The 27,522-nt window shown below is 40.4% G+C and overlaps 1 protein-coding gene across 1 annotated transcript in view; it reads left to right on the plus strand.

Annotated features, from left to right (window-relative positions):
• The window catches only part of fhod3b (formin homology 2 domain containing 3b), a 281,393-nt gene that overhangs the window by 151,356 nt on the left and 102,515 nt on the right, over nt 1–27,522 (plus strand). The window contains exons 4-5 of the mRNA XM_034175031.1: nt 2,529–2,596; nt 8,705–8,810. Coding sequence (XP_034030922.1) covers nt 2,529–2,596; nt 8,705–8,810 — 174 coding nt within the window. The remainder of the gene's footprint in view (nt 1–2,528; nt 2,597–8,704; nt 8,811–27,522) is intronic.

The raw sequence follows: 27,522 nt of genomic DNA on the forward strand, positions 1-27,522 counted from the left end.
AGTTACTTCTGCAAGTCACTGTGCGTTACTATTATTTTTGCATTGCGGGTCGATCGATTAAACTGGCTCGTGGGCAGGGGGTTGGGTTCGACTGAACTGCCCACTTTGAGCGAGCTGCGAGCTTTTCCTCCGGTTTTCAGCAGCAGTTCTGAGTTGAAAAACAGTCATCATCTCTCAAAGTGCAGTGATGACAGCACACCTGCACTGAGCTTTACAAAGATATTTTTGTGCTTTTCCCCCCTTTATTTAGAACTCTGAGCTGAGCCGCTCTGTGTCTCCTCACTAAAAACAACTGATCTGCGATGCGTTAACAACTAAGACTTTTTTCCACCCAAATGCGCCTGAACTCTGTTTCTGAGGATGACATGACATTAAAAAACGCTGATAGAACTTTCTTACCTGTCAATCTGTTCGTGTTTTCTGCATAAATAAATGTTATCCATTGTTTTGCTCAAACGCCAAAGCAAGGGTGAGTCCAGACAGAAAGGGGGCATGGAGTGGGGCAGGGACATTGCCCCTCCAATAACACCCCTAGATTAAAGGTCCACTTTTGAAGCCTTTTTTTTTTTACTACTGCTAATACTACTTACAATAATATTAATAATTTCAGCAGCTATTAGGGGAGGTGATGGTCTAGTGGAAAATCACTAAGGGCCCTTGGGCAAGGTCTTTAATCCCTATTGCTCCTGGGGTGTAGTGAGTGCCTTGTATGGCAGCACCCTCACATCGAGGTGAATGTGAGGCATTATTTGTAAAGTGCTTTGAGCGTCTGATGCACAGAGCAGCGATTTTCTGCTGTTATTACGGTGCAGTATTCAGATACACCAAACATAGTAGACTAATGACATAGGTGCCTTCTGATTGTACACACAGAGAACGCCAAAGTTTGTACAGTGTCTTGGTGCGGCTTGGATGCGTTTCGCATCTGCGGGACCATGTAGGAAATTGGCAGCCTGTCGGAGGAGATGTTCTTGTGCTTTAACCTTGGTGTGCTGTGGTGGATAGGCTAAGTGTTGCTGTCACTTACCCGCTGTAACTCTTTCTGTGCCAAAATCCTCTCACTTCAAAGTTCACATTTTAACTTCAGTGGCCAGTTGCTGTTTCACTTGTCTCTTAAAGGCAGTGCCAGCCAAGTAGCTCTCTTCAAACATTGCTCGAGATGACGCCAACATGGGGTAGTGTGGAAATAAAAACCAGCTTTGATCCAGAAACACCTGAGGTTGCATGAGGACCAGGAGAACTCTATTATAAGTGAAAAGGCCAATGAAACCAGAGTGAGATACAGTGCTAAGAAAGAAAACTAAATGAAAATCACTATTAGTTTTTGAGTGATTGTGCAGACAATTAGTCAACCAACTAAAAGACAACGGCAAAATTCTAACCTTCTTGGAGGGGGTAATGATGTAGAGCTCAGTTTCATTGTATGGTTGTGGGACAGTGAGCCACTGCTCATTACTTTGTATCTTGTTTTATGTGTACGTATTATGAAAATGCGAGTCAATGGAAAGTCACCCAAAAACATCAGACCGCTAGCTGTCTCTGCCTGGTCCGCTGTCCGTAAGTAGCCTATGTGTAGCCACAAAACTGCTGTGCGGCGCACCCCAGTCTCTCTGTCTTCCTAGTGTCTGTCTGTCTCTCTCTCTCTCTTGCGCTCTCTCTCTTTTTCATTAGCTGCAGAGGCCAACAGCAATAATGAGTAGAAGTCTGTGGCTGTGAATCTCAAGTTTGCACACTAATCAGTGGGCGTTTCTCACACTTTTGAATAGCAATCGTGGCACCTATTTGTAAAGATCAGGGGCTCATGTTCCCATGTGACTTGTGCATGTGCATCCACTGCGTATCCAATGGCAACATACGATGTGCATTTTAAATAAATGCTAGAGAAATGCATTCTGTGCACTGAAATGAAAAAGCATGAGCAGCCTGTCTGCAGAAAGAGAGAGGGAGAAACAGGCGTTATGCTGCATTGAACTGAACTGCATGTTGCTGCATCTGCAGCTCCATCAGGGATGTTTTGCTGAGTCAGTGAGAAATGAGTGCTGAACACCACCACCACCTGGCAGACACTGCCCACTGCATGCAGGGTGAAGGATTATCAAAGTAGTTGCAGGAAATGTCTATTCCTTTAGAAGAATCTGTCATCTGTGACTTTTCTTTGGTACTCTGTGATAATTTCCACAACTGATTAATGGTTTATGGTAAACTACAGATATGGCTTTGTCAGCAGGAAACATCCAGTGTTCTCTTAACTGTGCACAGATGTGCATAAAGTTGTTCCCCAGTTCCTCTTGCAGTATTTTTTTTTTTTCACATTTAGATACTTGGGATAATTGCTACCAATGATAAGTGTTATTTAGACATAAGGAAACCATTTTCTTTTCGCATCATCATTTGCTAGTTATGTTAACACTGTTCTTTTTCAAGCACAGTAATCATTTCCTTTAATCGCCTCTCAATTTGTTTCATTCGTTTATTATGTGCACTCTGTTAACTGTTCCCCCCCTGCCCTCTTTTCTCTCCTCATGCAGAAAAACTGTACAACTCAAATGGACGAGAGCTACGACGAGCCCTCTTTTCCCTCAAACAGATTTTTCAGGTAATCTTTTTTGTTGTGAGCTGTTAAAACATCTTTTTAAATTTTTTTCTTTCTGCTTTCCTCCATCCATTTTCTCCTCTCTTCCTCTGTCCACATACATGGGCTTTATGTCCTCATTGTGCTGACAACAGAAAGAAACTCACAGCAATTAGCAAGAACCCATTTACGGTGCATCCAGAAAGTATTCACAGCGCTTCAATTTGTCCACATTTTGTTATGTTACAGCCTTATTCCAAAATGGAGTACATTCATTTTTTTCCCCTCAAAATTCTCCTCACGGAACCCTGTAATGACAATTTCAAAAAAAGTGTTTTGAAGTTTTGGCTTTTTTTTTTAAATAAACTAAGAAATGAGTATTCACACCTTTTGCACAATACTTTGTTGAAGCACAAGCTTGGCGCACCTATCTTTGGGCAGTTTTGCCCATTTCTCTTTGCAGCACCTCTCAAGCTCCATCAGGTTGGATGGGGAGCATTGGTGCACAGCCATTTTCAGATCTCTCCAGAGATGTTTAGTCAGATTCAGGTCTGGGTTCTGGCTGGGCCACTCAAGGACATTCACAGAGTTGTTCTGAAGCCACTCCTTTGATATCTTGGCTGTGTGCTTAAGGTCATTATCCTCCTAAAAGATAAACTGTTGCCCCAGTCTGAGGTCAAGAGCGCTCTGGAGCAGGTTTTCATCCAGGAAGTCTCTATACATTGCTGCATTCATCTTTCCCTCAATCCTGACTAGTCTCCCAGTTCCTGCTGCTGAAAAACATCCCCTCAGCATGATGCTGCCACCACCATGCTTCACTGTAGGGATGGTGCCTGGTTTCCTCCAAACATGATGCCTGGTATTCACCCCAAAGAGTTCAGTCTTTGTCTCATCAGACCAATGAATTTTGTTTCTCATAGACTGAGAGTCCTTCAGGTGCCTTTTGGCAAACTCCAGGTGGGCTGTCATGTGCCTTTTACTAAGGAGTGACTTCCGTCTGGCCAGTCTACCATACACGCCTGATTGGCGGATTGCTGCAGTGATAGTTGTCCTTCTGGAAGGGTCTCCTCTTTCCACAGAGGAATGTTGGAGCTCTGGCAGAGTGACCATCAGGTTCTGCAACTCCCTGATTAAGGTCCTTCTTCTCCAATCGCTCAGTTTAGACGGGTGACCAGCTCTAGGAAGAATCCTGGTGGATTTGAACTTCTTCCATTTACAGCTGATGGAGGCCACTGTGCTCATTGGGACCTTCAAAGAAGCAGAAATGTTTCTGTACCCTTCACCAGATTTGTGCCTCGACACAATCCTGTCTCAGAGGTTTACAGACTATTCCTTTGACTTCATGCTTGGTTTGTGCTCTGACATGCACTGTCAACTGTGGGGCCTTATACGTACACAGGTGTGTGCCTTTCCAAATCACATCCAATCAACTGAATTTACCCTAGGTGGACTCCAGTTAAACTGTAGAAACATCTCAAGGGTGATCAGTGGCAACAGGATGCACCTGAGCGCAATTCTGAGCTTCATGGCAAAGGGTGTGAATACTTATGTACATGTGATTTCTTAGTTTTTGCCCATGGCCATCAAATATGACCATTGCGAAGACTTTGTGTCCGTCCGTTCGCCTGCCTGCCTGTCTGTCTGTCTGTGCATTTGTTTGTGCTCAGCGTAAATCCAGTCAGAATCTTCAAATTTGTAGGGACCATTCTTGGGACACAGTCCCTGGACAAGTTCAAAGATGGCCAACCCTGATCTATTTTAAGAGGTTAAAAAGTCATATTGTGTTTCAATCTTTTCCATTTTTTGTTTTGAGTGGCGGAGGTGACAGCCATTCAGACGAGAGCGGCACCATGACATCATTGGCAGGTCTCTCTAAAAACGCTTAATTTATGTGTTTATATAACATGTTTTTCATATATTCTGTAAACGCTAGCAAAAAAATAGGCACATCTAAAACTGAAATTGTTATTTTTGGAACCTAATAACTGCTCTGAAGTGATTTACAAGACATTTGGCGGATGCTAGCATGGTGATGTCACAGGCTGGTAGCTAGCTGCACACTCCATTTTGTTTGTGTATAAATATAGTGTCTTTGTCATGTATTATTTAAAAGCTAGTGAGAAATAAACACTTCTAAAACTGAAAACACTGTTTTTGTAATCTTCTAATACCTTCAGACTGATTTTGCGCACGTGCAGGCTAACTTCTGCTAACTCAAAGCTAACTTCCACTGTTGTCAAAAGCTCATAAACGTAAATATTGTTTATAATTGATTGATAGAGTGGCTTTATTGAACATCTACAAATTGTAAGTAAGACGATAGAATTTTTAATGTAAATACAGTAAATGTGTAATTATATATATATATATATATATATATATATATATACACACACACACTTTACACTGGGACTTGAAAGTTCAGCTACAGTTTGCCAGAAGGTACAGCTGCAAGCCTAGATTTGATGTTTTGTTGAAGGAAAATCCTCCTCTATACCACTTCATCATAAAGCTGTATAATTGGGGATACAAAATGCAAAATATGCACTGTGCACAATTTCTCCTTTTGCTTTTATCCTTTTACTTGAATAATAATTTTTGTAACATATCTGCACTGCTACTTCACAAGGACTTTAATATGCGTCATACAGCAGTGGCTGTGATTTAAAATCTGCAGCTCATAAAGTCCAGAGGGTTTCATTGGGCTTTGTGTCTGTTGTGTCTAGCCTCATAAACATTCTCACAAAAATACAACTAAGCCATGTCAAGTGTCACTTTGTATCCTTTCTCCTGGAATTTCGCTGTTCATGTGAAGGTAACTTGTATGTAATTCTGGCACGTTGTTACATTTCGACATCACTTTCATGAGACAGTTGCTGTTGACTCTGCATTCATGGCAGCTGCGTGGTGTTCAGGTCTGTTCGCACATCACACATTGGGCTGACCAAGAGGACCATCTGCCAGAGTTGAGCAGAGTTAGCCAACAGTTAGGTGGAAAAGAGAGCAACAGAAGTTGGTGCAGGCCCTGATTATCTTTTGATTTCCCTTTCATGGCTTTGTGGAGTTTCACTCATCGGAAATAATTATCCCCTTTCTTCTACACTATCACTTGCACAGGAGTGTAAGAGCATAGGAATCGCTGTGGCCCATTTGGTTTCTTGGGGTATGAGCGCACTGCTTCTGCATGCTTAGGATGACCAAATAACTGGAGTCTCCATCATAGATCCACAGTAAACTTACTGTGGAAGTACTTGCTCATATTCCTGAGAGAAATAGCACTGCCCACCCTGCAGCGTTTATTGCTGTCTTCCTCCCCATCCCATCTGAACAGTAAAGCACATCAGAAAAGCATTAAATCCTGCAAAACACTTTGTGCTTGGCCTTAAATTACAGCTATCGACAGGTGTGACAGGTACAGGTGGTTTTGTTATCCAGGACAAAATATGGGATGAAGTGGGAGGCTGCAGAAAAAAAGTATAACGCAATGCTAAAATACCCTTAGCCATATGAACATAAAATAGATACAGAATGTGACCTTTTGACCTCTTAAAATAGGTCAAGGTTAGCCTTGTTTGAACTTGTCCAAGGTCTGTTTCCCAAGAATGCTCCCTGTGAATTTGAAGACCCTGGCAGCAATAGGACTGGACCTATGCTGAGCATGGACGCAAGACCTTCACAGTACCCATAGTATTTTGGCCTCGGGTAAAAATTAACTGAAGGCTGACTGTGAAAATATCAGTAGTGATAATGGGTGCTTGATACTTTCTTAAATTTTTGTGCATTTCCTTCGTGAACTTCTCTTACAGCATTTTGGATATGTGGTGCGTTTCTCTTGACGTGACCCAGCACGAAGGTGCATCAGTGTTAATGACCCCAGTGTCTGGAGAAGGCCAAGGGAACACCTACGTTTCACCTGGCTGCAGCACATAGATGGTTACGTTTCAGGGATGGCGATAGATGTCTGCCTGGGTTGTTACCATCCAGGACCCAAGGTTGTTCTGACATGTGTTGGATCTTACAATTCACAGCAGTAGCGCATGCTGCCACATGTGATGTAACCATCCCAAATCAATTTCTATAAATGATTCTGTAAAAAGCACTAAGGTGGTTTTTGGCTTTTTTTTTATCTGAATTGTTCACAGCAGATGGATAGAACATGAATTCTTCTTTCCCCCTGTGGTGTTGCAGGTGGTTTTAACCCCCCCGCCTCCTACCTCCACTCACTCACTCACTCACTCTCACACACACACGCACGCACACACGTGGCCATCATCGCCTGGTCCTGATTTTGTGGAACAAACAATGGGAGGAAAAGAGTTGAGAGAATTTCATTGGTACAGATATTAAAACTTTAGCATGACTATTTTTGGACATAATTCATGAGGCCCAAGGCAGTCAAATCTTCTTCTTTTTTTTTTTTTTTTTTTTCTTTTTTTTTTACAGCCGATCATGTTCCAGAAGTCAAAGAACAATTTTAATGTGTGCCCATTTACAGTGCCTCAAATCCCAGCTATTCAGGTTTTAATGTATGAGCTACGGGAACAAGTTTGAGGTCATTGTTCCTGTTCATAGTGAACCTGTATTTAAACTCTGTTCAGCCAAAAACTGATTTAACTCTAATTTGTGTCCATTACCAGTCAGTCTGCTGGGACGACTCTCACCTGTTGATGTATCTTTGGCTGCATCGAAGTCAAGCAGTGTTTATTACTGAATGTGAATTTGTATTCATATGTGAATTTTCAAAATACGCATGTCCTCACATGGCAGCAGGCTTCACAATATCTTGAGTGCCCTTTCCAATGTACCTCACACCCTGACCTCCAGTAAAATTAAGCCAACATGGAAGTGCCAAAACACTCAGTTCTTTGAATGCTTGTTTAAATCTGGCTTCAAAAAAGTGAGTCACTCCCCATTGAAGCCCATGTTAAAATCTAAGACTTTCTCCAACAGTTTGGCACAAAAGCAATTTTGGTCTCTGTAGTTAATTTTTTTCTAAATAACTCATCAGTTTAAGACATTATAAGTTGTAAATTTATGAATAATTAGAGGTGTAATCATTTTGAGTGACAGCTGTGGACTAGGAAGCAGATTCCAGAGTCCAGGGCTCTGCGAACAGTGGTTGTTGTGGACTCGATCATGTTTGTACTTTCTGAGCATTTTATTACAAATATCTGTGATAATATGGCTTACTGTATGGGTAATTGTTAGATTTGGGATGAAGTCACCATCAAGTCACTCAAGTCATGAATCAGCAAGTCTCAAGTGAAATTTTTAGTGTTATTTAATTTGTATGTTAGCACTTTTTGCTCTCATAAGTAGGTATCATCTTTAGCACTAATATATTTTGTAACAGTAGCTTGCCGACATTAGGACCACTGATAATGCACCGTTTCTTTCACCAAAACCTCAAATCTAGGCTTGCATCGCAGATCTACCTTCTGGCAAATTGTAGCTGAACCTTCAGGTTGTCTTTTTAAGAAAATCCTCCTCTATACCACTTCATCATGAAGCTGTGTTACTGGCAACACAATTGCAAAACATGCACAATGTACAATTTCTGCAATCACAGCCACAGAAGCCTATAACGTCTGAGGTGTCTAGGTGTCTTGGTGGCTTTCCTCACTCTTCTCCTTCTTGCACAGTTATTCAGGTTTGAGAACTGTCTGTTCCACATAAATTTACCATAGAGTGCCATACTGTTTGTATTTCTTCATATTTGATGTAAATAAAGTCCAAGACATATTCAGTGACTTGGAAATGGTCATGTATCCATCCCCTGACTTGTTTGAAGAAAACTGCCAATAAAAGTGATTATTTACTGGTGTTATACCAAAGTGTTCCATTACTTAAGTAACCCAGTTTGAGTTTAAGGAAGGTAATTTTATAAATTGTAATTTTTGGTACTTGGAATGGCATAAACAAATGAAAATGTGTGAAATAACCAAGTGTTCCAATACTTTTGGAGGGTACTGTGTACAGTCTGTGTTGTAACTCTGTTTTCTGCTGGAATGCCAAACAGAATTAACATGTAAAATGTAAACATGTAAAACGTTTCTTTCCATGTACCCCAGTGTCCTTTCTGTTTCTGTCTATTAAATGGGGTATGTTATTATTATTTTTTTTTTGACACAGGATGACAAGGATCTGGTGCATGAGTTTGTGGTGGCTGAAGGACTGACATGTTTAATAAAAGTGGGGGCTGAAGCCGACCAGAACTACCAGAATTACATCCTCAGGGGTACGTCCAGTGCTGCGCAGCTCCACTTTGCACCAATAAACTTTCTGAATGCTTCCCTGCTTTTTCACACTTGAGTTACAACACAGCCCAATCAAGGATGTTATTAATCAAACCTGTAGCACTTTGCTTTTCCATAAACCTCTTCAGAAACACACGCTGACATACAAAACCAAATTAATGAATCTGCTTGATGCTTTTCTCACGCCCATACACTTAAGGCATATAAACATACTGAAACACATGTCATGACATAATGTGGTTGACCTAAATCCACATTTAGCAGCTGGCTAATTTATCTTCCCTACATTAGTAATGTCAAAGATCATATATGGTAAGGTCAAGGTCATCATGTTTGGGGATGTTGGAGGACTAAAGAATGTGTCGCACTTGGTAAAAGGTCACGGCCATTTAAAAACCTGCTGTGAGGGGGCAGGACGCACGTGCTTTAGTGGCCAATAAAATTTCTGGCAGGATATTGCAGATCATAAAACTAATGTCCTATCCTTCCCCACACTTTGCTCCTGTCTTCATTTCTTTGTCATGCATTCAGTCATCTGTGCCTGAGAAAACATTTTATTGCTGTCTCTGTTAATTCCTTTGAACACGCACATGATGTAAGTAAAAAGACAGGACATTCTAAATAAAAATGTTTACAGAACCTGCCTATTTCTCAAATGGGGGAATTGAGTTTTGAGCCTGTGTTTAAGGGATGTGACCTTTTTTGGAGAAGATGAATGATACCACATCCCCTCATTTCAAAAAAACAAACACACATGCAATACACGCATTGTCCCGAATATAACGCAAATATATCTTTGTTTCTTGGAAATATCTTGTTTTAGGAGTTTCATCAAGAGAGTGCATAATTGAAGCCTAATATATATCTTTATTTTTATGTGAAGTGGCTCAGATGTGACAGTGCTGAATACTTAGTTATGCTCCTGTGGACTGAAGTGAGTATGACAGTTCAAAAGCCGTACACGACCAAAACGTCCTTTGGAGAGACACTGTGCTGCTCAGTGCACCAACAAATATTAAATTTTCATGTCGCGTACAGGAAAATCAAAATTAATCTGAGGTATCAAGAAGATTTCACCTGCCTGGATGGAGATGCAGCCATGATGAGCCGTGCGCGGCTGAGAAGAGGCACACATTCTGGCTGCAGGTCTTGATTTTAATGTGATTTGATTTACTTTGCAAGTTCAGCCCGTGCACAAAATGCAAAGCACACAATTTATGTGGACCATTCTAACAGTGGCAAAAAGTACAAAACTTATTTTCATTGTGTTCCATGCCTCATGCTGTCCTTGTCCATGCACCCCCCCTCCACACCTCCCAATTTCATTAGTGAAGGCAATGTTTTAGTATTGACATCGTGATTATCTAATTAAGTTGACATTTCCAAACCCTATTTTCAGACATTTAATGTCATTGTTTTCTTGGATGCTTCTGTGTTTGTGATGCTCTGGTATTCATTAATTCATTCATTTTGTCCTCATCTGGTTGTGGGGTGAGGTGGCAGTAGACCAAGCAGCTCATCACACGCTTCTCTATCCTCATCCAAGTCCTCTTACTCTTCCTGGGGATCCGGAGGCCTTCCCGAGCCAGCTGGGACAATAATCCCTCCAGCATGTCCTGAATCTTCCCCGGTGTCTTCTGGCAGTTTGATGTGCCTGGAAGACTTCCCTAGGGAGATGACCAGGGGTATCCTCACCAGATGCCCGAACCATCTCAGCTACTTCCTGTTGATGCAAATAGGCAGTGGCTCTACTCAGAGTCCCTCTTAAGCCCCGTTTACACATAGACGATAAACTCTCCCGGAAGCGTCCCGGCAGAGATTTTGCCCCCGCTGGGCCGTTTTAGGGATCAAACGCCGTAGTTAACGCCGACGCACGGGGGCGTGGTTTGGTTCCGGCTTCACCGGGAATTGTCGAAAAAATTATTCAACATGTCGAATAATTCCGGGAGCGCTCCCGGAGAAGTGGCCTGACGATGGAGACAACGCGAACAACGGCGTTTGATACTTTTTAATCGCCGTGTCATCCCGCCCCTTCCTGTCGTGCCGCAGTTTACACCGCCGTAATTGGCGGCCGGCGTTGTATCCCTAATCAACAGCGTGTAAAACGGCGATAGAGTCCACATCGGCGTCCTCAAAGGCGTTTTAACCAGCGACAGAGGCAGACAAAACGGCGGCGCTAGCGGACAGTACGCTGTTCTAAACGACACCTCCCGGTTAACGGCGTTCCAAACGGCCCATAGGCAGCGGTCAGTATAAAAAAATGCATGCAGGTCTCTCACTCGCAGCCAGCTCGATATTTTTGCAGAGAAGCTCCAGTATGCCTCCTAAAATAAAATTGGCAGCGGCAAGGAATTACCAAGAGGTCTGGTTCAGAAGCAGAGGGTAGCCCTGTGGTGCAGACGAGCAACACGTTGAGGAGGGGAAAAAGGAGAGAAAAGAAAAGGCTGAGAGATGAGCTCCCTGTCACTCCCTCCCCCTGCACTGACAGCTGCTTCAGCCTATTATACTCTGGATGTGGTGCCTATATGCAAAAGTTCCTGGAGTAACGCAGGATTTGCCTGGATAAATCCAGCAGTACACAGGGCATTATCAGCAGCAGCAGAACACTGCCATTCTCACGCGCGTCTTAACCTGCGATTGTAAAGGATAGAACTGAGTATTAACCCCAGTTGCCTGAAAACTCTGCTTTATTCCAGGATTTAGCGGCATTTTATCTGCGTATTTGCGGCTAGTACGGCGCTCAAAAAGCCGGCGAAATGCTCCGCCCCTTTCCATCGTGAAAACAGCCGGAACTACCGCAAACTTCGGTCTACATACTACCCGCCGACAAAACCGTCTGTGTAACCTGGGCTTTAGAAATTTGAGCTTCTCACTCTGTCCCAGAGTATAAGACCAGATTCCCAGTGGAGGAATCTAATTTCCAACACTTGTATCCATGTCCTTGTTATTTTGGTCATTACCCAAAGTTCATGACCATAGGTGAGGAGAGGAGCGTAAATCAAGAGTTTTGCCTTTTGGCTCAGCTCTTTCTTCACCACGACGATCTGCTACAGTGTCTATAAAACATCACAGGAAGCCCCAATCCATCTATCAATCTCACACTCCAAATTGGAGGTCTGACGTGTATTCATTATTTTATGTTCTGACTTTTATTAGACAAAGTTGTAACAAGTTGGAGGTCCGACATATATTGTATGATCTAAACTATGCCTCGTCTCTGACTCAGGCCCCTAAATCATGCCAGTTAAATAGCCAAACACCACACAGGGGTTTGAAAACTTAAGAATTGTCCACATGTATGAGTTGTTACTTTCACAATGCTGTGAAGAATGAGACCTCTTCTCATATCTTTTCATTCCTCAGTGTTGTACTCTTCCTTTTCCACCCCTTAACTCCTCAAGTGTTCTGCTTAAAACATCTGTCAGTGTTTCTGTGGGACTGACTGCCTTTCTACTTTCATGTGTTAATTTAGTACTTCATTTCTGCAGACTCCAGTGTTTTTCTTTTCATTTTTCCCCTCCTTTTCTGCAATATCACTGCAAGAAACTAAACCAAACTACACCTCTCCCAAAAAGGCCTTTAACCTGCTAAAACCTCTGACCTGGTTTCTCCCAAACATCTGAAAAAAAAGTGGTGCAGTAGATCACTGCTTGTTGTGTCGGAGGATCCGAACCCAACACGAGCTCCAGCGCAGATGCACAGATCAGAAATGTATGTGGACTTGGCTGCCTTCATGCTGATCACTTCCAAGAGGAGCTATGTCATAAGGATTCCCAGTAGAGGAGTAAATTACATGCCTGAAATGTTCACACGTGCACTGAGAGAAAGCACGCACCAAGTATGGCATTAGTGATTGTTTTGGTATTATACACGGATCACTTCATACATTTCAAACTAAATTTGTCTGGTCTGCATGAAAACCCTCTTATTGGAACAACATTGCACTATTTTTTGTGTGTGTGTGTGTGTGTGTGTGCGCGCGTGTGTGTGTGTGTAAAAATCAGTCTTTCATAGATTCAGAAAGGTACAGTCACACATGCAATGGTGCAGGTTTCAAGCCTTAGCTTTTCGTAACATTGATGTCATTCTACTTACATGACAGCTTCTGGGGCCTTCTACATCAGCATTTTCCTTTTTTCTTTCCCTCGACTTCTCGGAGCCCCCGGGGCTGTTGGAGGCCAGTTATGTGTGTAGGCTCTGAGTTTGTCCGGGCCCTCTCTGGGCCCCTCACACCTGGCTCAAACGGCCTTCAGAGCCGGGGGTGTGCTCCTTGGAGGTTTGTGTTTTTGACCCAGGTGAAAGCTTGTATGTCTTTATCACCCCATCAGCAGGAATGGGTGTGAGGTCACTTTTTCAGAGGCACTCATGCCATCTGGTCTTCTTATAAGCCAATGTGCTGCTCTGGTTTAGTGCTGCACACACAGGAGCCAAAATAAGGAAATGTATGACTCAATAGCAAAAAAAACATCAGCAATGTGCTATTCAGACAGTCATTACTATAGTAGTTTGCAGCTAAAAAGCAAGACAACCTTTTATGTGAGTTTATTTATATAATGCAGTGTGGACTTGCAGATGAAGAATGTTTGTATAGTGTTACATGTTTTTTAAAAACCTGATATTTGACCAAAAGATCAACAGGACTGAACAGTGTCATGTAATGTACCAGTTAATCAAGTCAGCAATCATCAATGTGTCATGTTGTTGAAAGTTTTCTTACCTATTTTGCAGCTACAGTTGTAGCTGCAGAGAGTTCAGATCTTGATGCCATTTTGTTGATTTGTTATTTTTCTCAGTCACATTTACAAAAGCAGCTCAACTAATGCTGTTTTACATGTGCAAATGAAGTGATAGGTGCAAAGCATTCTTGTGATGGAATCTGTGAATGTTTCCAGGCAGCAGCTACTTTGGTTTTAAGTATTAAGTATTAAGTATTTAAGTACAATGGGGGAAAATAAGTATTTGACCCCCTGTCAGTTTTACAGGTTTTCCCACCTACAAAGAATGGAGAGGTCTGTAATTTGTATCATAGGTAAACTTCAACTGTGAGAGACACAATCTTATATATATATATATATATATATATATATATATATATATATATATATATATATATATATATATATATATATATATATATATATATATCTCCAGAAAATCACATTGTATGATTTTTTTAAACAATTAATTTGACCTCCTACCAACCAGCAATTATTCTGGCTCTCACAGACCTGTTAATTTTTCTTTAAGAAGCTCTCTTATTCTGTGCTCTTTACCTGTATTAACTGCACCTGTTTGAACTTGTTACCTGTATAAAAGACACCTGTTCACACACTCAATCAATCACACTCCAACCTGTCCACCATAGCCAAGACCAAAGAGCTGTCTAAGGACACCAGGGACAGGACTGTAGACCTGCACAAGGCTGGGATGGACTACAGGACAACAGGCAAGCAGCTTGTTAGAAGACGACAACTGTTATGATTATTTATTAGAAAGTGGAAGAAACGCAAGATGACTGTCAATCTCCCTCGGTCTGGGATTCCATGCAACATCTCACTTTGTGGGGTAAGGATGATTCTGAGAAAGCTCAGAACTACACAGGAGGACCTGGTCAATGACCTGAAGAGAGCTGGGACCACAGTCACAAAGATTACATTAGTAACACATGATGCTGTCATGGTTTAAAATCCTGCAGGGCAGCAAGGTCCCCCTGCTCAAGCCAGCACATGCCCAGGCCTGTTTGAAGTTCACCAGTGAGCATCTGGATGATCCAGAGGAGGCATGGGAGAAGGTCATGTGGTCAGATGAGACCAAAATAAAACTTTATGGAATCAGCTCCACTTACCATGTTTAGAGGATGAGAACAACCCCAAGAAAACCATCCCAACTGTGAAGCATGGGGGTGGAAACATCATACTCTGGTGGTGCTCTTCTGCAAAGGGTACAGGACGACTGCACCGTATTGAAGGGAGGATGGATGGGGTCATGTATTGTGAGATTTTGGCAAACAACCTCCTTCCCTCGGTAAGAGCATTGAAGATGGGTCATGGCTGGGTCTTCCAGCATGACAATGACCCCAAACACACAGCCAGGGCAACTAAGGAGGGGCTCCATAAGAAGCATTTCAAGGTCCTGGAGTGGCCTGGCCAGTCTCCAGACCTGAACTCAATAGAAAATCTTTGGAGGGAACTGAAACTCCAAACCTGAAAGATTTGGAGAAGATCTGTATGGAGGAGTGGACCAAAATCCCTGCTGCAGTGTGTGCAAACCTGGTCAAGAACTACAGGAAACGTCTGACCTCTGTAACGGCAGACAAATGTTTCTGTACCAGTTGTTAAGCTATGTTTTTCTAGGGGGTCAAATACTTATTTTATGCAATAAAATGTAAATTAATTATTTAAAAATCATACAATGTGATTTACTGGATTTTTTTTTTTTTTTTTTAGATTCTGTCTCTCACAGTTGAAGTGTACCTATGATAAAAATTATAGACCTCTCCATTCTTTGTAGGTGGGAAAACATGCAAAACTGACAGGGGGTCAAATACTTATTTTCCCCACTGTATTAAGTAAGTAAACTGGAATACAAATCAGTTTGTGGTGAATAATTCTTGTCAATAATGGTGGCAATCACAGTGGACTAGGAAAAGCATGGATTAATGGTGAAATGCATCGACATGCAATAAGTGTCTGGCTTGAGCAGACGGAAACACATGAATACACAAGCCTCAACTCTACTGCCAAAAGCAGATGTTGCTTTGAAACTTAATTTTCTATATGTGGTGATATTAAAAGCCATGTTTTCTGCCATTTTGTTGGCTTTGCAAAAAATACCATCGTAGCCAAATACACCAGATGAATACATATGAACTGTAGGTTGTCACAGTAACATAGCTGACCATGTAACATATATAAGTACTTAATTGAAGTGAACAGTCTTTAATGAATTGTAAAATGTATACATTGCACAGTAGTAGAGAAGTTTAAATCTTCGACTGGACTGGGTTGCTTGACGTGAGGACGTTTCGCTTCAAATCACAGAAGCTTCCTCAGCTAAAATTCTTGCTCTGGTAGTCTGACTTCTGTCTTGACTCTTGTAGAGAAGAATGCTTCTTCTCTACAAGAGACAAGAGTCAAGACAGAAGTCAGACTACCAGAGCAAGAATTTTAGCTGAGGAAGCTTCTGTGATTTGAAGCGAAACGTCCTCACGTCAAGCAACCCAGTCCAGTCGAAGATTCAAACTTCTCTACTATGGAAACCACCTGGACAACTGAGAGCCTACACAGAAACATTGCACAGTAGTCATACTGCAAATACTATCAAATCTATTGCACATATTTGACATACCTCATTTTTCTATCTGTTGCATTGGCATATTAGTCACATATCCCCCCCCCCCCCCCCCCCCCCACACACACACACACAAAAAAAAAAATGCATCATGAAGAGGCAAAAAACATAAGTGGCATTGAGCTATAAGTCACATTTATTGCTACCACTTCATACAACAAGGAGGCCCAACAGAAAAATCATACATCTGCATCTCCTTGGCAATTACCATGACATGGAGATGTAACTGCACCATTGATGAAGGAGAATTCCACCTAATTACAACCTAGACTGCATTTTTACATGTTTCGAAGGTCATTTTTCCACTACAGACAAAAAATACATTTAATCACCACATTATTTATAAAGAAAACACCGTGTTAGCAAGCAGAAGCTCGTGAACAAATTAATGTTATTGTAAAAGGTAAAAAGAGGTCTGGATAAACTGCTTCTTCCCACTACTGAACAGTCCAAAACTTTATTGGAAGTTCTAAGATGAATGGACACCTTGAATGTGGATCTAAACATTTGCTACTTATTATCTGGAAAATAAGTAACATTAGTGTAATATCACCTGTAACATTAATATGTTATTTCATGTAGTATTGCAGTATTTATATAATATTGTATGAGTAATATTACCATTCTGTTGAATTGTAATTTTCCTCAAGATGTGCTTTTTTAAGTTACACTATAAAATGGTGTTTTTTACATTTAAAAAAAATAGGAAAGGGTTTTCAGATTTTTTTTTTTTTTTCCATGATGAACATTCACACTGTTTTAAAAAGTGGTTAACATGAGATGCAAAAATCACTCAATTTTAGAAATCATTCTGGCCAAGGTTCCTTCACATCCAGAAGTCATGATGGCTTTGCATTCAGTACTGTAAGAAAATCAGTGCACTTAAAATGTAAGTTACACTTCTGAATGTATTGCACGGGTATAAACGAGTCACGCTGTGTATAGTCCAAACGTATTTGCAAATCAAATAAGTCATGTCCACGTTTTATTTTTTGCTTTAATCTCACATTTATTTTTCCATCTTCTACTGTGGTCTCTTTCTACATGCTGCAAGATCTTCTGCTTTTAATGACACAGCTGTTGTGATGCCATCATTTAAAGCACCTTGACTTCCTCCTTTCTAGAGGAGAAGCACTCGGTGGGAAGTGGAGATGTGCTCTACTCAAATGTTTCATTGCCTCTTAAATTGTGTGGGAAGTGGAACATTGCTCCCAAACCAGTGCTTAGTCCAGTGTTCAGTGTCACACCGCAGTATGTAGGGTTTTTTTTTCTTTTGGGTGGGGAGCAGCATTCTATTCAAAAAGCTGCAAATGCTCTGCTGACAGAAGATTCTTTTGTTGGAAGTTCTTGCTTCTCAGTGTCGTGGTGGAATGAAGTTTGGTGTGTAGCATGTTGGCATGGCATCACGTCGTTGCATTGGGTCTCCAAAGAGTTTAATTCCTGAAGCTAGTTGGGGTGAAAACCTGTAAGCCTTCAGACTTCTTTTGCAGGAGGATAGACACCCACCAACTGCAGACGTTATATAGAAAATAACATCTTATGAACATATAAGCATTGCTTGTTCTAACGCAACAACTAACGATAGATAAACATGTGGGTGTCACAGTACACAGAAGTAACTGTTCAGTTCATATTTGTGGTTGGACGTCACAGTTCGGTACGAGTTTGGCATTTACATGCAGTAGCTTTAATCAGTGAGCAGCAGACAAAGTGTAAATGTAAACTTTGTCTTTTCATTAAATGTTTAGAAATTGTATTATTATTATTATTATTACTATTATTATTATTATAACACGGAGAGAACATGCAAAGTCCAAACTGAAATGGCACAGGTGGGAATCGATTCCATGACCTTCTAGCTGTGAAGCCACAGTGCTAACGATTAAGCCACCATGCTGCCCAATAATAATAATAATAATGTGTATATGATAACAAGAACCTAAACAATTTATAAATATATTAAGACAGTAAATTAACATTAAAAAATGTACGTAAATTAACAGTAAATAAAGGGGTTGAGTTCTTCTAAAAACTGTTGAGGTTTAAGGTTCTAAAAACATTCTGGAATCACACACAATTCCAACTCATTATTAATTTTATTCATATATAGCGCCAGTTATAGAAACCTTGCACAATTACCACCCTTGAAAATGTCAGCTACCTGTTTTAGAAACACTACCCAATCAAGAGCCCATGGATCCCCACGGACAATGCAGTATAATATAATATAAAAATGTAATTACGGGTTTAGACATTAAAAAACATCCAAACATTATTCACTTGTCGAACGCAACAGTTGTAACAATTATTTGTGATGGAGATCATACTGTGGGTTTGGCAATACTTGATTAAAAAAGGTGAAGCTTAAAAATAATTAAAAAGCATTCCAGAGTGACTCTTTATTGGTGTGAGTTAATCTAATCATTGTTTTTGTGTGATCCCCAGACATATTTTCTTGAAATGTGGCTGTAACTGAATTCTCCTCCCCTTGCTGCTTTGATTGTTTTGTTGAGCATTAAGTGAAAAACCAGCCGTGGTTAGGTCAATAGCGGTGTTGGAACCTCTTGCCGGAAACGGAGCGTTGTGTTGACTGGCAGTGTTGTAGGCGGCCTGCTTGAGGAAGGGGGGACCTTTACTGTGGTCTGTCTAAACATATGCGCTGGGCTGAGCAGATTTGTGCAAAAAAAAAAAAAAATCTATGTGGGTTGTTTCGATGAGTTTCTTGTTTGTTGAAGGATGTGCATTTAGGGGTTGGGAAGTGTTGGTCTTGTCACACCACTAAACACTTGAGCTTCTGAGTTTTAATAAGAGTATAAGCATGCTTTGTGATGATGGGGATCTCCTCCAATTCTGTTAGGCAGTGACTGCTCCTCCTGCTCCTTCATGCAGGTGTCTATCCATCTGTCCATCTTTTTTTCCGCTGCTCCAGGTTGCCACATCTTGATTTTGCACAAGTTTTGTGCTTTATGCTCTTCCTAAAACAAGTCCAGAACTAGAAGAAGAACGGGCACAAGTGGACTACAACAAAGTTCCTTCTTGGTTTGCGTGTTCCCAAATGTGCCACTGTGCTGCCCCTCTGGTTTCTTCCTGCAAAGCATCGCAGCTGGATCACCGATAGACCTGAGTAGTTGTACATAATAATGTGCTAGACATTGAGCAATGAAGGACATTGAGCAATGAAGGTAAATAGCCAGTAATACCACCTACTCTGGGTACTTGAGGGTGTAGTGACAAATAACATGAGCAATAATCATTTTCCAAGAATTGCCTTATTTCTGGATGTGGAAGAAGCTCTTATTTATGCTGGATATTGTTCCACCATTACACCATTTGCCTACAAAGACGAATTTTACAACTTGGGCTCTGTTTTTAGATGTTTTTGATGTCATCTTTCCACTCAAGACAAAAACAAAGTTAGTCAAGCCCCATCATGAGCTAACTGGGTAGTTCATGTATAATGGCGTAGGGAACGCTGTAAACACTTCCAGTCCCATTCTCAGTTTCATTGATATGTATCCTGGAAGATCATGGTCAAAAATGCCTGTGATCTTGTGCACAATGTGGTGATGTAATGCTTCGGGCTTGCACTTGTGCAAAAATAACAGTAAAGCAGACTTTGAAGTTAGACATTCTAGTAAAGTAGCAGGCCTGTGGTAAAACTATAGCACAACCTCGGTGCTTCCACAAAACCTCTACATGTGACGGCATATAAGCCGGCGTTAAGGGTGCCACAGAGATGCTAACTTGTGTTAAAAGTCAGAATTTTATGGACATGCTGAAAATTCAGTCACGGCTAAAACGACACCACAACACAATGAAAGAACATCCTGGTTTTCCCTTCAGGACCTTCTATGGTTTCTCAAGCTATGGTCCAGGTTTCAAGCCGATTTTCCAAGATTCGTGTCTGTGAAAGTAAGAACATTGCTGTAATTGATGTTGTTTTCAGGGGATGTGATGCTCTACAGCAGGGGTGGCCAAGTTCGGTCCTCAAGAGCCACATTCCTGACACTCTTAGTTGTCTCCCTGCTCCAACACACCTGAATCCAATGAAAGGCTCATTAAAAGTCTGCTAACAAGTCTTTCATTGGATTCAAGTGTGTTGGAGCAGGGAGACAACTAAGAGTGTCAGGAATGTGGCTCTCGAGGACCGAACTTGGCCACCCCTGCTCTACAACATGGGTTAAAGTTCTCCGTCACCACGACGGATTTCCGTCATTTGGAAAATTTAACCACACATACGCGTGCGCACGTGGTGTCGTGTGTTTTGGGGCTGAAATATGACACTCTCACTGTCAAAGCAACATCCCATTCTGCGCTAATCAAAGCAGCAGCAATGTCAGCGTGGATGGCGCCGCACCGCGGAGGAAGGACTGTGAATTTTCAGTCCTCTCCGCTCTGTTTACTGCTTGCCATGAGCCACGGTCCTTCTCCTCCCTGTCTTTGTGGGAACATTGGCAGACCTTCCTCAAGTAGAGCAGAGTGTGGCTTTGCTTTGAACCTTGAATCAATGAAGCATTGCTTCGACCTGCTGCTTCGGTTCTTTGTTTTATTTCACTTTATCTTAATTTTTCCCCGCTAAAACCCTAAAGAGCATATGTCTGTGAGTAATAGTTACCATTTTATGTTAAACTGACCTGTTATGGTCTTGTGAAACAGTTGATGTATTTTATAACTTAAAAACGGGACAGATGCTAACGTGTTAGCATGTCTATGGCGTTTTCAGTGTTAAAGTTAGCATTAAGCTGTTCGCATCTCAGCACATTGTGTGCATTTGTTTTCTGTATAATAATTACTGGCTCAGCGTTTGTCGTAAAAGAGTCAAATGTATTACAAACTGTAATATTTTATTTATTTATTTTTATTTATATATTAATAATAATAGCAACAACAATAATAGTAATAATAACTAATAATGCTGCAATACAATTTGAGAGAAACAGACAAAAAGAACCTGATAAAACAAAACCGTAAAGATAAAACCAACTAACAATGAACATAAATAAATATAGAAATGTGTTTCCTGTGAACACCTAGTGACTCTTATACCTCCACTTCATCCTTGTTTTATTTAAGTTTAATGGCAATTTGTTTTGGTCAAACCACATCTAAGCTGTGTTTTTACACAAGAAAAAAATAAAATACAGTAAATTGCACATTTGTGTCTTTTTTCATGAAACTATCTTATTAAAGATAACATATTATGCTTTAGTCAGGCCTTTAAAATACTTTCGTGGACTCTTGCTGTAATATGTTGTCAGTGGTTGAGATAGTTGCTGTAGGCATCTAAAAATGCTCACAATCAGGATAAACCTGCTGGAAATCTCTTTGTGGTGTGTCAGTGATGTATGTATGTCCAAAATAAAACAAAACACTACTCCAGGTATGTTTTTGACGAGAATATAACATCAACTTTGTTGACTTTGTTCGACTTTGTTTGACTTTGTAACTTTGTTACAACGTCAAACATTGATGTTGCGTGACAAAGGCCTTTTAATAATAACTCACTTAAAGAAATAATGGCAAAACTCACATGTAAGTAAAAAAACAAAATAAAAAATGATTAATTGAAAAAATAATCAACCGATTAATCGATTACTAAAATAATCGTTAGTTGCAGCCCTAGTTTGTTTTACGAGTGAGAGCATTTTACCGATTAAATGTAAATAAGCCAGTTTTGAGTTTCTCAGTACGCATGCGTTTTCAAAACGGGTGACAGTGTTACTTTGTGCACAGCAGAACAATGTTGTCAATTGCTTTAGGCAATTTTTATTGACTGTACAGGCAGCGACACATCACCCTTTTGGTGCATTTACCGGAATGGAACCAATCAAGACTCAAAACCTATTTTTATTCTCTTTCTTATGGATTGTTTTTATTTTTATTTTATTCTTTTACTTCTGTTTTTATTTATGTATTTGAATTTTTTATTCATTTTTAATTATTTATTCAACTTTATGTTGACTTGTTTTATGTAAGGCGCCTTGAGACGGCTTTTGCTGTGATTTAGCGCATTATAAGCTAATTAAATTAAATTAAATTAAATTAAATCAAAATACTACAGAAGACTAAGAATTTTTACTTGATAGTTTGAAGTGAGTTTTCTTTGTTTCAGAGGGCTTCATACCCCTTAAAATTCACAAAAATATACAAAATTTGACTTGCTCTTTTAAAAAATTGTTGGGGGAGCACCCCCAGAATCAAGACTACACCCCCGCCCCCACCACCCTTTTATGTACCTTTATGTTCAGGTTTTGCATTCTTTTTATGCTTTGTCTGTCTCTCCTTAGAGGCTATTTAGAATAGATTTGTATGCTGTATAATGTGTTTATTGTATTTATTGAGGAAAAAAGAGTGTGTGCCCCCACTACACCACATTTTAGGGAATTGCCTGCATTGATTTTTGCCAGGGAAAAAAATTTGTCGGATCAAAATTTATTGCTACAGATCAATGCTGTGGACTTGTCAGCAGAGGATCATTGGTTCAAAATCCCATCAGACTGTAAAATCACTGACTCTTTGGCAAGGTCCTTAATCCACAAGTTGCTCTTGGTATGCAGCTGAGCACCTTGCATGGCAGCAAGCTGACAATTGGTATGTGTGTGTGTGTGTGTGTGTGTGTGTGTGTGTGTGTGTGTGTGTGTGTGAGAGAGAGAGAGAATCTGTGAATGTGAGGCATCCTTGTAAAGTACTTGGAGTGTCTACTTCAGATGGAAAATGCAGTTTATTTCCCTTTTTTATTTATGATTTACTGTGGAGATTTTTCTTAACTCTGCAGTTTTGGAGACCTCCTATTTTACCTCATCCTAAAAGTTTTTTCCTGGCCTTAACATGACCCACCGCAATAACACATGGATTACAAAAAGGAGAAATGTGAAAAATCTGAGTATTTTTAGTGCTCATGAGGTTTTGTCCTTGTAAAGAAGCCAGTCATAATTTCATGCATAATTCAGCTTCTTTACCTGCCTGAGCCTCATCTCTATTGGGATGGAATGTTTCTTTTTCAGCCATGACTTCATTCAGACAGGGGAAATTTAGGAAATGAGCACTACTCGTGGTTTCAGCCCACAGCCCCGCAACTCTCTGTGCTCCACTCGCAGCGTTTCGCTTTCGCCTCCAGCACGGCCTCTTTCTATTAAATTAAACCACCAGCTTTCAGAGGGACTGACGTTTATACAGATGCCCTAAAACATACATTGTACTCCATCTACTGCTTTGTAAATGTATATTCCTGTAGTATAAAGTGCTAAAACCTTTAGGCATACAATTTTTAACTAGCTGGATGAGTATAAACTACTGTTAGATTTTTGCCTAAAGGTACAGGGTTTAGGATTTAGTGTCATCTGGAGGTGTGATTGCAAATTGCATGATGTTGTTGAAGGTCACAATACTGTTTTCACCTCTTTGGCAACAGGATCCTTGCTCTCTTGTCTTCTCTTGTAATAAGAAATATGGATAATCCTCTAGTTTATTAAATGACAGTTCTCAAGCTTGTTAGTCCGAACTACCAACCAGTACACGGAGTACTGGGTAGCAACCACGTGCACACACTTAGCTTTAACTTTTGGTTCTTGTTCTTATCTGATGCATTTGACCCTGTCCTTCAGATCTCTGTCAAATGAGGAGATATTGTGCATCTGAACCCAATTCAACCCCACCTGCCTGACCTATGTCCCCCCCTCCTCTTTCCCCGCTACTTTCTTCTCCCTTCATCTGGAGGAGTTTTCTGCTTTCACAAACCACTGCCAGAGGAATTACAGTGTCTTTCTGGAGCCCATTTTACTGCAGCAATATTCAGTATATAAGCCAATTATTTTAGGAGTGTTTGATTTGGTTCATTTCCCAGGTTCTCCGTTTATCATCACTGACCTTGCACTCTAAAGTACGTAAGCTGTAATTTGGTTGGAAGTAAAACACATTATTTGCACTGCAGTGGTGTAACGTGTATGCGCGTCTAAATGCTCAGAGTTTGAGTGGGTTTAACAGCTGATTCCGATGAACTGACTGTTTGTTGGGACTGAGTTCAGCAAAGGCTGGGCAGAGCCAGAGCGAATCACACCACTATTCTCTCAAGAGCAATAAGGTTTTACCGCAGCTCGTCTTTCAGATTGCTGTGCAAGGGGGCGGGTGTCACGCTGGAGCTTTTTTCCAAGTGGAGAGATGTGGAAAAGATCGTTATTCCCATCATTGAAAAAGGTTGTTTTTTTTGTTTTGTTTTTTTGTGTTTTTAATCATCGCTATTGCTAGGTTGAGGGATTAAAGTTCTCTGTCGCTACGGGCTGCCTTTTGGGCTCCCAAAAAGCAGGTTTCATGCTGACTGCGTATTAAAGCAGAATCAAGGCTGAATGCAAGATATAAGATATTTCGCGTTTGAAATGTTCAAAAATCAGTTTTTAGAATAAAGTTTCAGTTTGTTTTTGTTTTTTCTCCTGGCAGCGAGTTGTGTCCTGTCTGCAGGGTGGTGGGGGCATGTGTTTGAGTGTAGCTGTCTCTCAGCGCACAGCGAGCAAAGAGCAGAGTTTTACAAATATATTTAAAAAATTTTCCTTTCTTTCAAAGTCTACTCTGTGTGTCTGTGAGTTTCCTCGCTGTGGTTAAAAAAAACACAGCTGGAGACCCGCAACATGTTAACTGCAAACACTAATGCCCCCCAAAATGCCTAAAATCTCTTTGAAGACGGCATGATGTAAATGCACTGATAAAACCTTCTTACCTCTCAGTCAGGTCGCACTTTCCACATAAATACATAAATTCTTAATGGTTCCTGCAAAAACACTGCAAAACAGGGACGCATCCAGACTGAAAGAGGGTGTTGTGGGGGGGCATGCCCTCCACAACACCACTTGATTAAAGGCCCACTTTTGAAGATATTTTTCATGCTACTATTACTTATAATAATAATAATTATAATAATGATGATAATAATAGTGACAACAATAATAATAATAATAATAATAATGATCATTTTAACAACTAAAATGTTTAAATCAGTACTAATTAACTATACTTCTGGACTAAGTTTAATTGATAAAAATAAGCTTAGTTAATTTAACTTTTCTGCATACCTAAAGTGGGATGTGAAGCAATATTTTTTTCTTTTTAATGTAATGTCTAAGCTCGGGCATTACTGGGTCTGTTTGGGGTTCTAGCTTTAAAATCAGGTCAGTTAAGATGAGAGAAGCCAAAAATATGAAAATAATTACAGCTCCTGTAGTTAGTAATCTTATCAAACACATAGGTTGTGATATCAATTTTGGCTAAAGGCAAAGAAAAGGTGAAAATGTACAAAAGAAAATACAATACGCATGAAGCAGTACAACTGAAGTGAGGGGGATCGGGTGAGAAAATAGTCATCAAAAAACTCGCTAGAATCCATCCCTGGAAATCAAAAACCCAAAATCAGTGCCCCCCAGACCCCCTGTCAACAAAGCTCCATTTTCAGCAAAAAAGATCCCCCCAGTTGGTATTGAATGAAGTAAAAGCTGTCCCTTTAAAATGTGTTTATCCTGAAGTATGTAAATAATGTGCAGTCTTTCTATAATATGATGCTGCATTAGAAAAGTGAAATATAATCTTGTTCAGCAGGAGAACAAATTGCTGTTTTCTTAGCCATCTCCACCTTGTTTTACCTTAAGAACTAGGATGCGATCACACAAGTGTTTCTACAAAAAGGTAGATGGTGAACAGCTTATGAAAAAAAATTAGTCAGAAGATTTTTTTATTTTGCTTAAATCCCTGTAGCTCTTCTTTGAGTACAGACCAGCTACAGATGGCAAAATGTGGGTCTCCTGATACACCTTTAGTTGTGTTTTTTTTAATTTATTCATTTATTTCATGGAATGGTGCTGCATCCTGCTCAGCTCGGTCTTCCTTGTTCAGCACTGCAGCAGTTCCTCACGTCTGCAGCGCAAAATTATTCAACCACATATTGGAAGAAGGTCCCTGCCTTACTGCACACTATTGTTCCACTGACGTTGTTTGTAAGTCATTAGGGTATTAAGCTGGTATTAAATTGTGTCAGTGCTGGCAGACTGGTATTACAGGCAGAAAATGGACACGTCCCCCTGTTGTTTTATGGGACGGGGTTTGAATTGAGTTTGGCAGCGGTGACTGCAGCGGGTCTGGCTGATGCAGTCTGTCTGGCTCTAATGGCCTGGGTAATTAGAATTACTGTTACTAAAAAACAAATGGAAAGTAACCCAAGAATAGGTCTTATGCACTTCATATATAGTAAAGAACTGCTTAATTGGCTCAAGTCATGAACTGCTCTTTTTTTTTTATAGGTGACAGACTGCATTCAGTTTAATGACAGACACACAGGTAATTGTGATATACCTTACTTACTAATGGGAAATGTTTTCATGATTGTTTATTCCTCCTACAAACAAACACAAGGACACTCAGACAAGGTATACCTCAGACCCACAGTCCTCTTTAATTTGAAAACTCAAACCAAATTCCAATCCTTAATCAATTTTCGTGATCATTATCAGATCATTATCTAGTTCCATAAGTGTATCATATCATACCTATGGCTTCTGATCAATAAACTTTTGATCTGATTGCTGGAGCAGGTAGACAGATTGGATAAGTAGTTGGGCTACTAGTATGCAGACTAGGTTAGTCTGTGTCCTTGGACAACATACTTCATTTACATTGTTTCAGTCCATCCAGCTGTAAATGGGTACTGACCTCAGCTGTGGCAGTAACCTGCATCTGGTTGGCATCCTGTCCAGAGGGAGCTGTGGATAAGTGTGGGCACCTATACACCTTAGATCTTCTGTAAGGTTTACTTTTGTGATTGCTGAATTTGTGCCTGATCGCTCATTCATGATCCTGATCTTTGATCCTTATAGCTGAACTTAGATCCTGATTGCTGATTTCTTTTGATCCTGCAATTGTTTTGATTCCTGATTATCTTTCTTTTGATCTTGGCTGTATGATCAAAAGTACTAGAATCAGAGATCAAAGATCACAGGTAGCAGAAAGTAATTAGAATCAAAGTCAGCTTCTTTGATCTGCTCCTTGATCTGGATCAACACCAAACTTTAAGGGGCTTATGACCTATGACCTTGTAACTCTCTACCAGATTTCTTTGAAATGTGTTCATGTCCTGTTCATGACATTGACAAATGACATTGAAAACATAACCTCGATAGTCATAACTAGAGTGCATATCATTGCTAAGATCCAAAGCCAACCCGCTTACTTGTAGAAACAATTTCGATTTAGGCACATTCAGGATGAAATATATCCTGTAACCAGCAAAGTCAACAAGCAAGCAACAAGAAGCAAGACAAATAAATAAGAAAACCATAAATTTATTGTTTTTACTCATTTTTGAAT

This window comes from Thalassophryne amazonica, chromosome 7 (assembly GCF_902500255.1).
Source record: "Thalassophryne amazonica chromosome 7, fThaAma1.1, whole genome shotgun sequence".
Lineage (NCBI taxonomy): Eukaryota > Metazoa > Chordata > Actinopteri > Batrachoidiformes > Batrachoididae > Thalassophryne > Thalassophryne amazonica.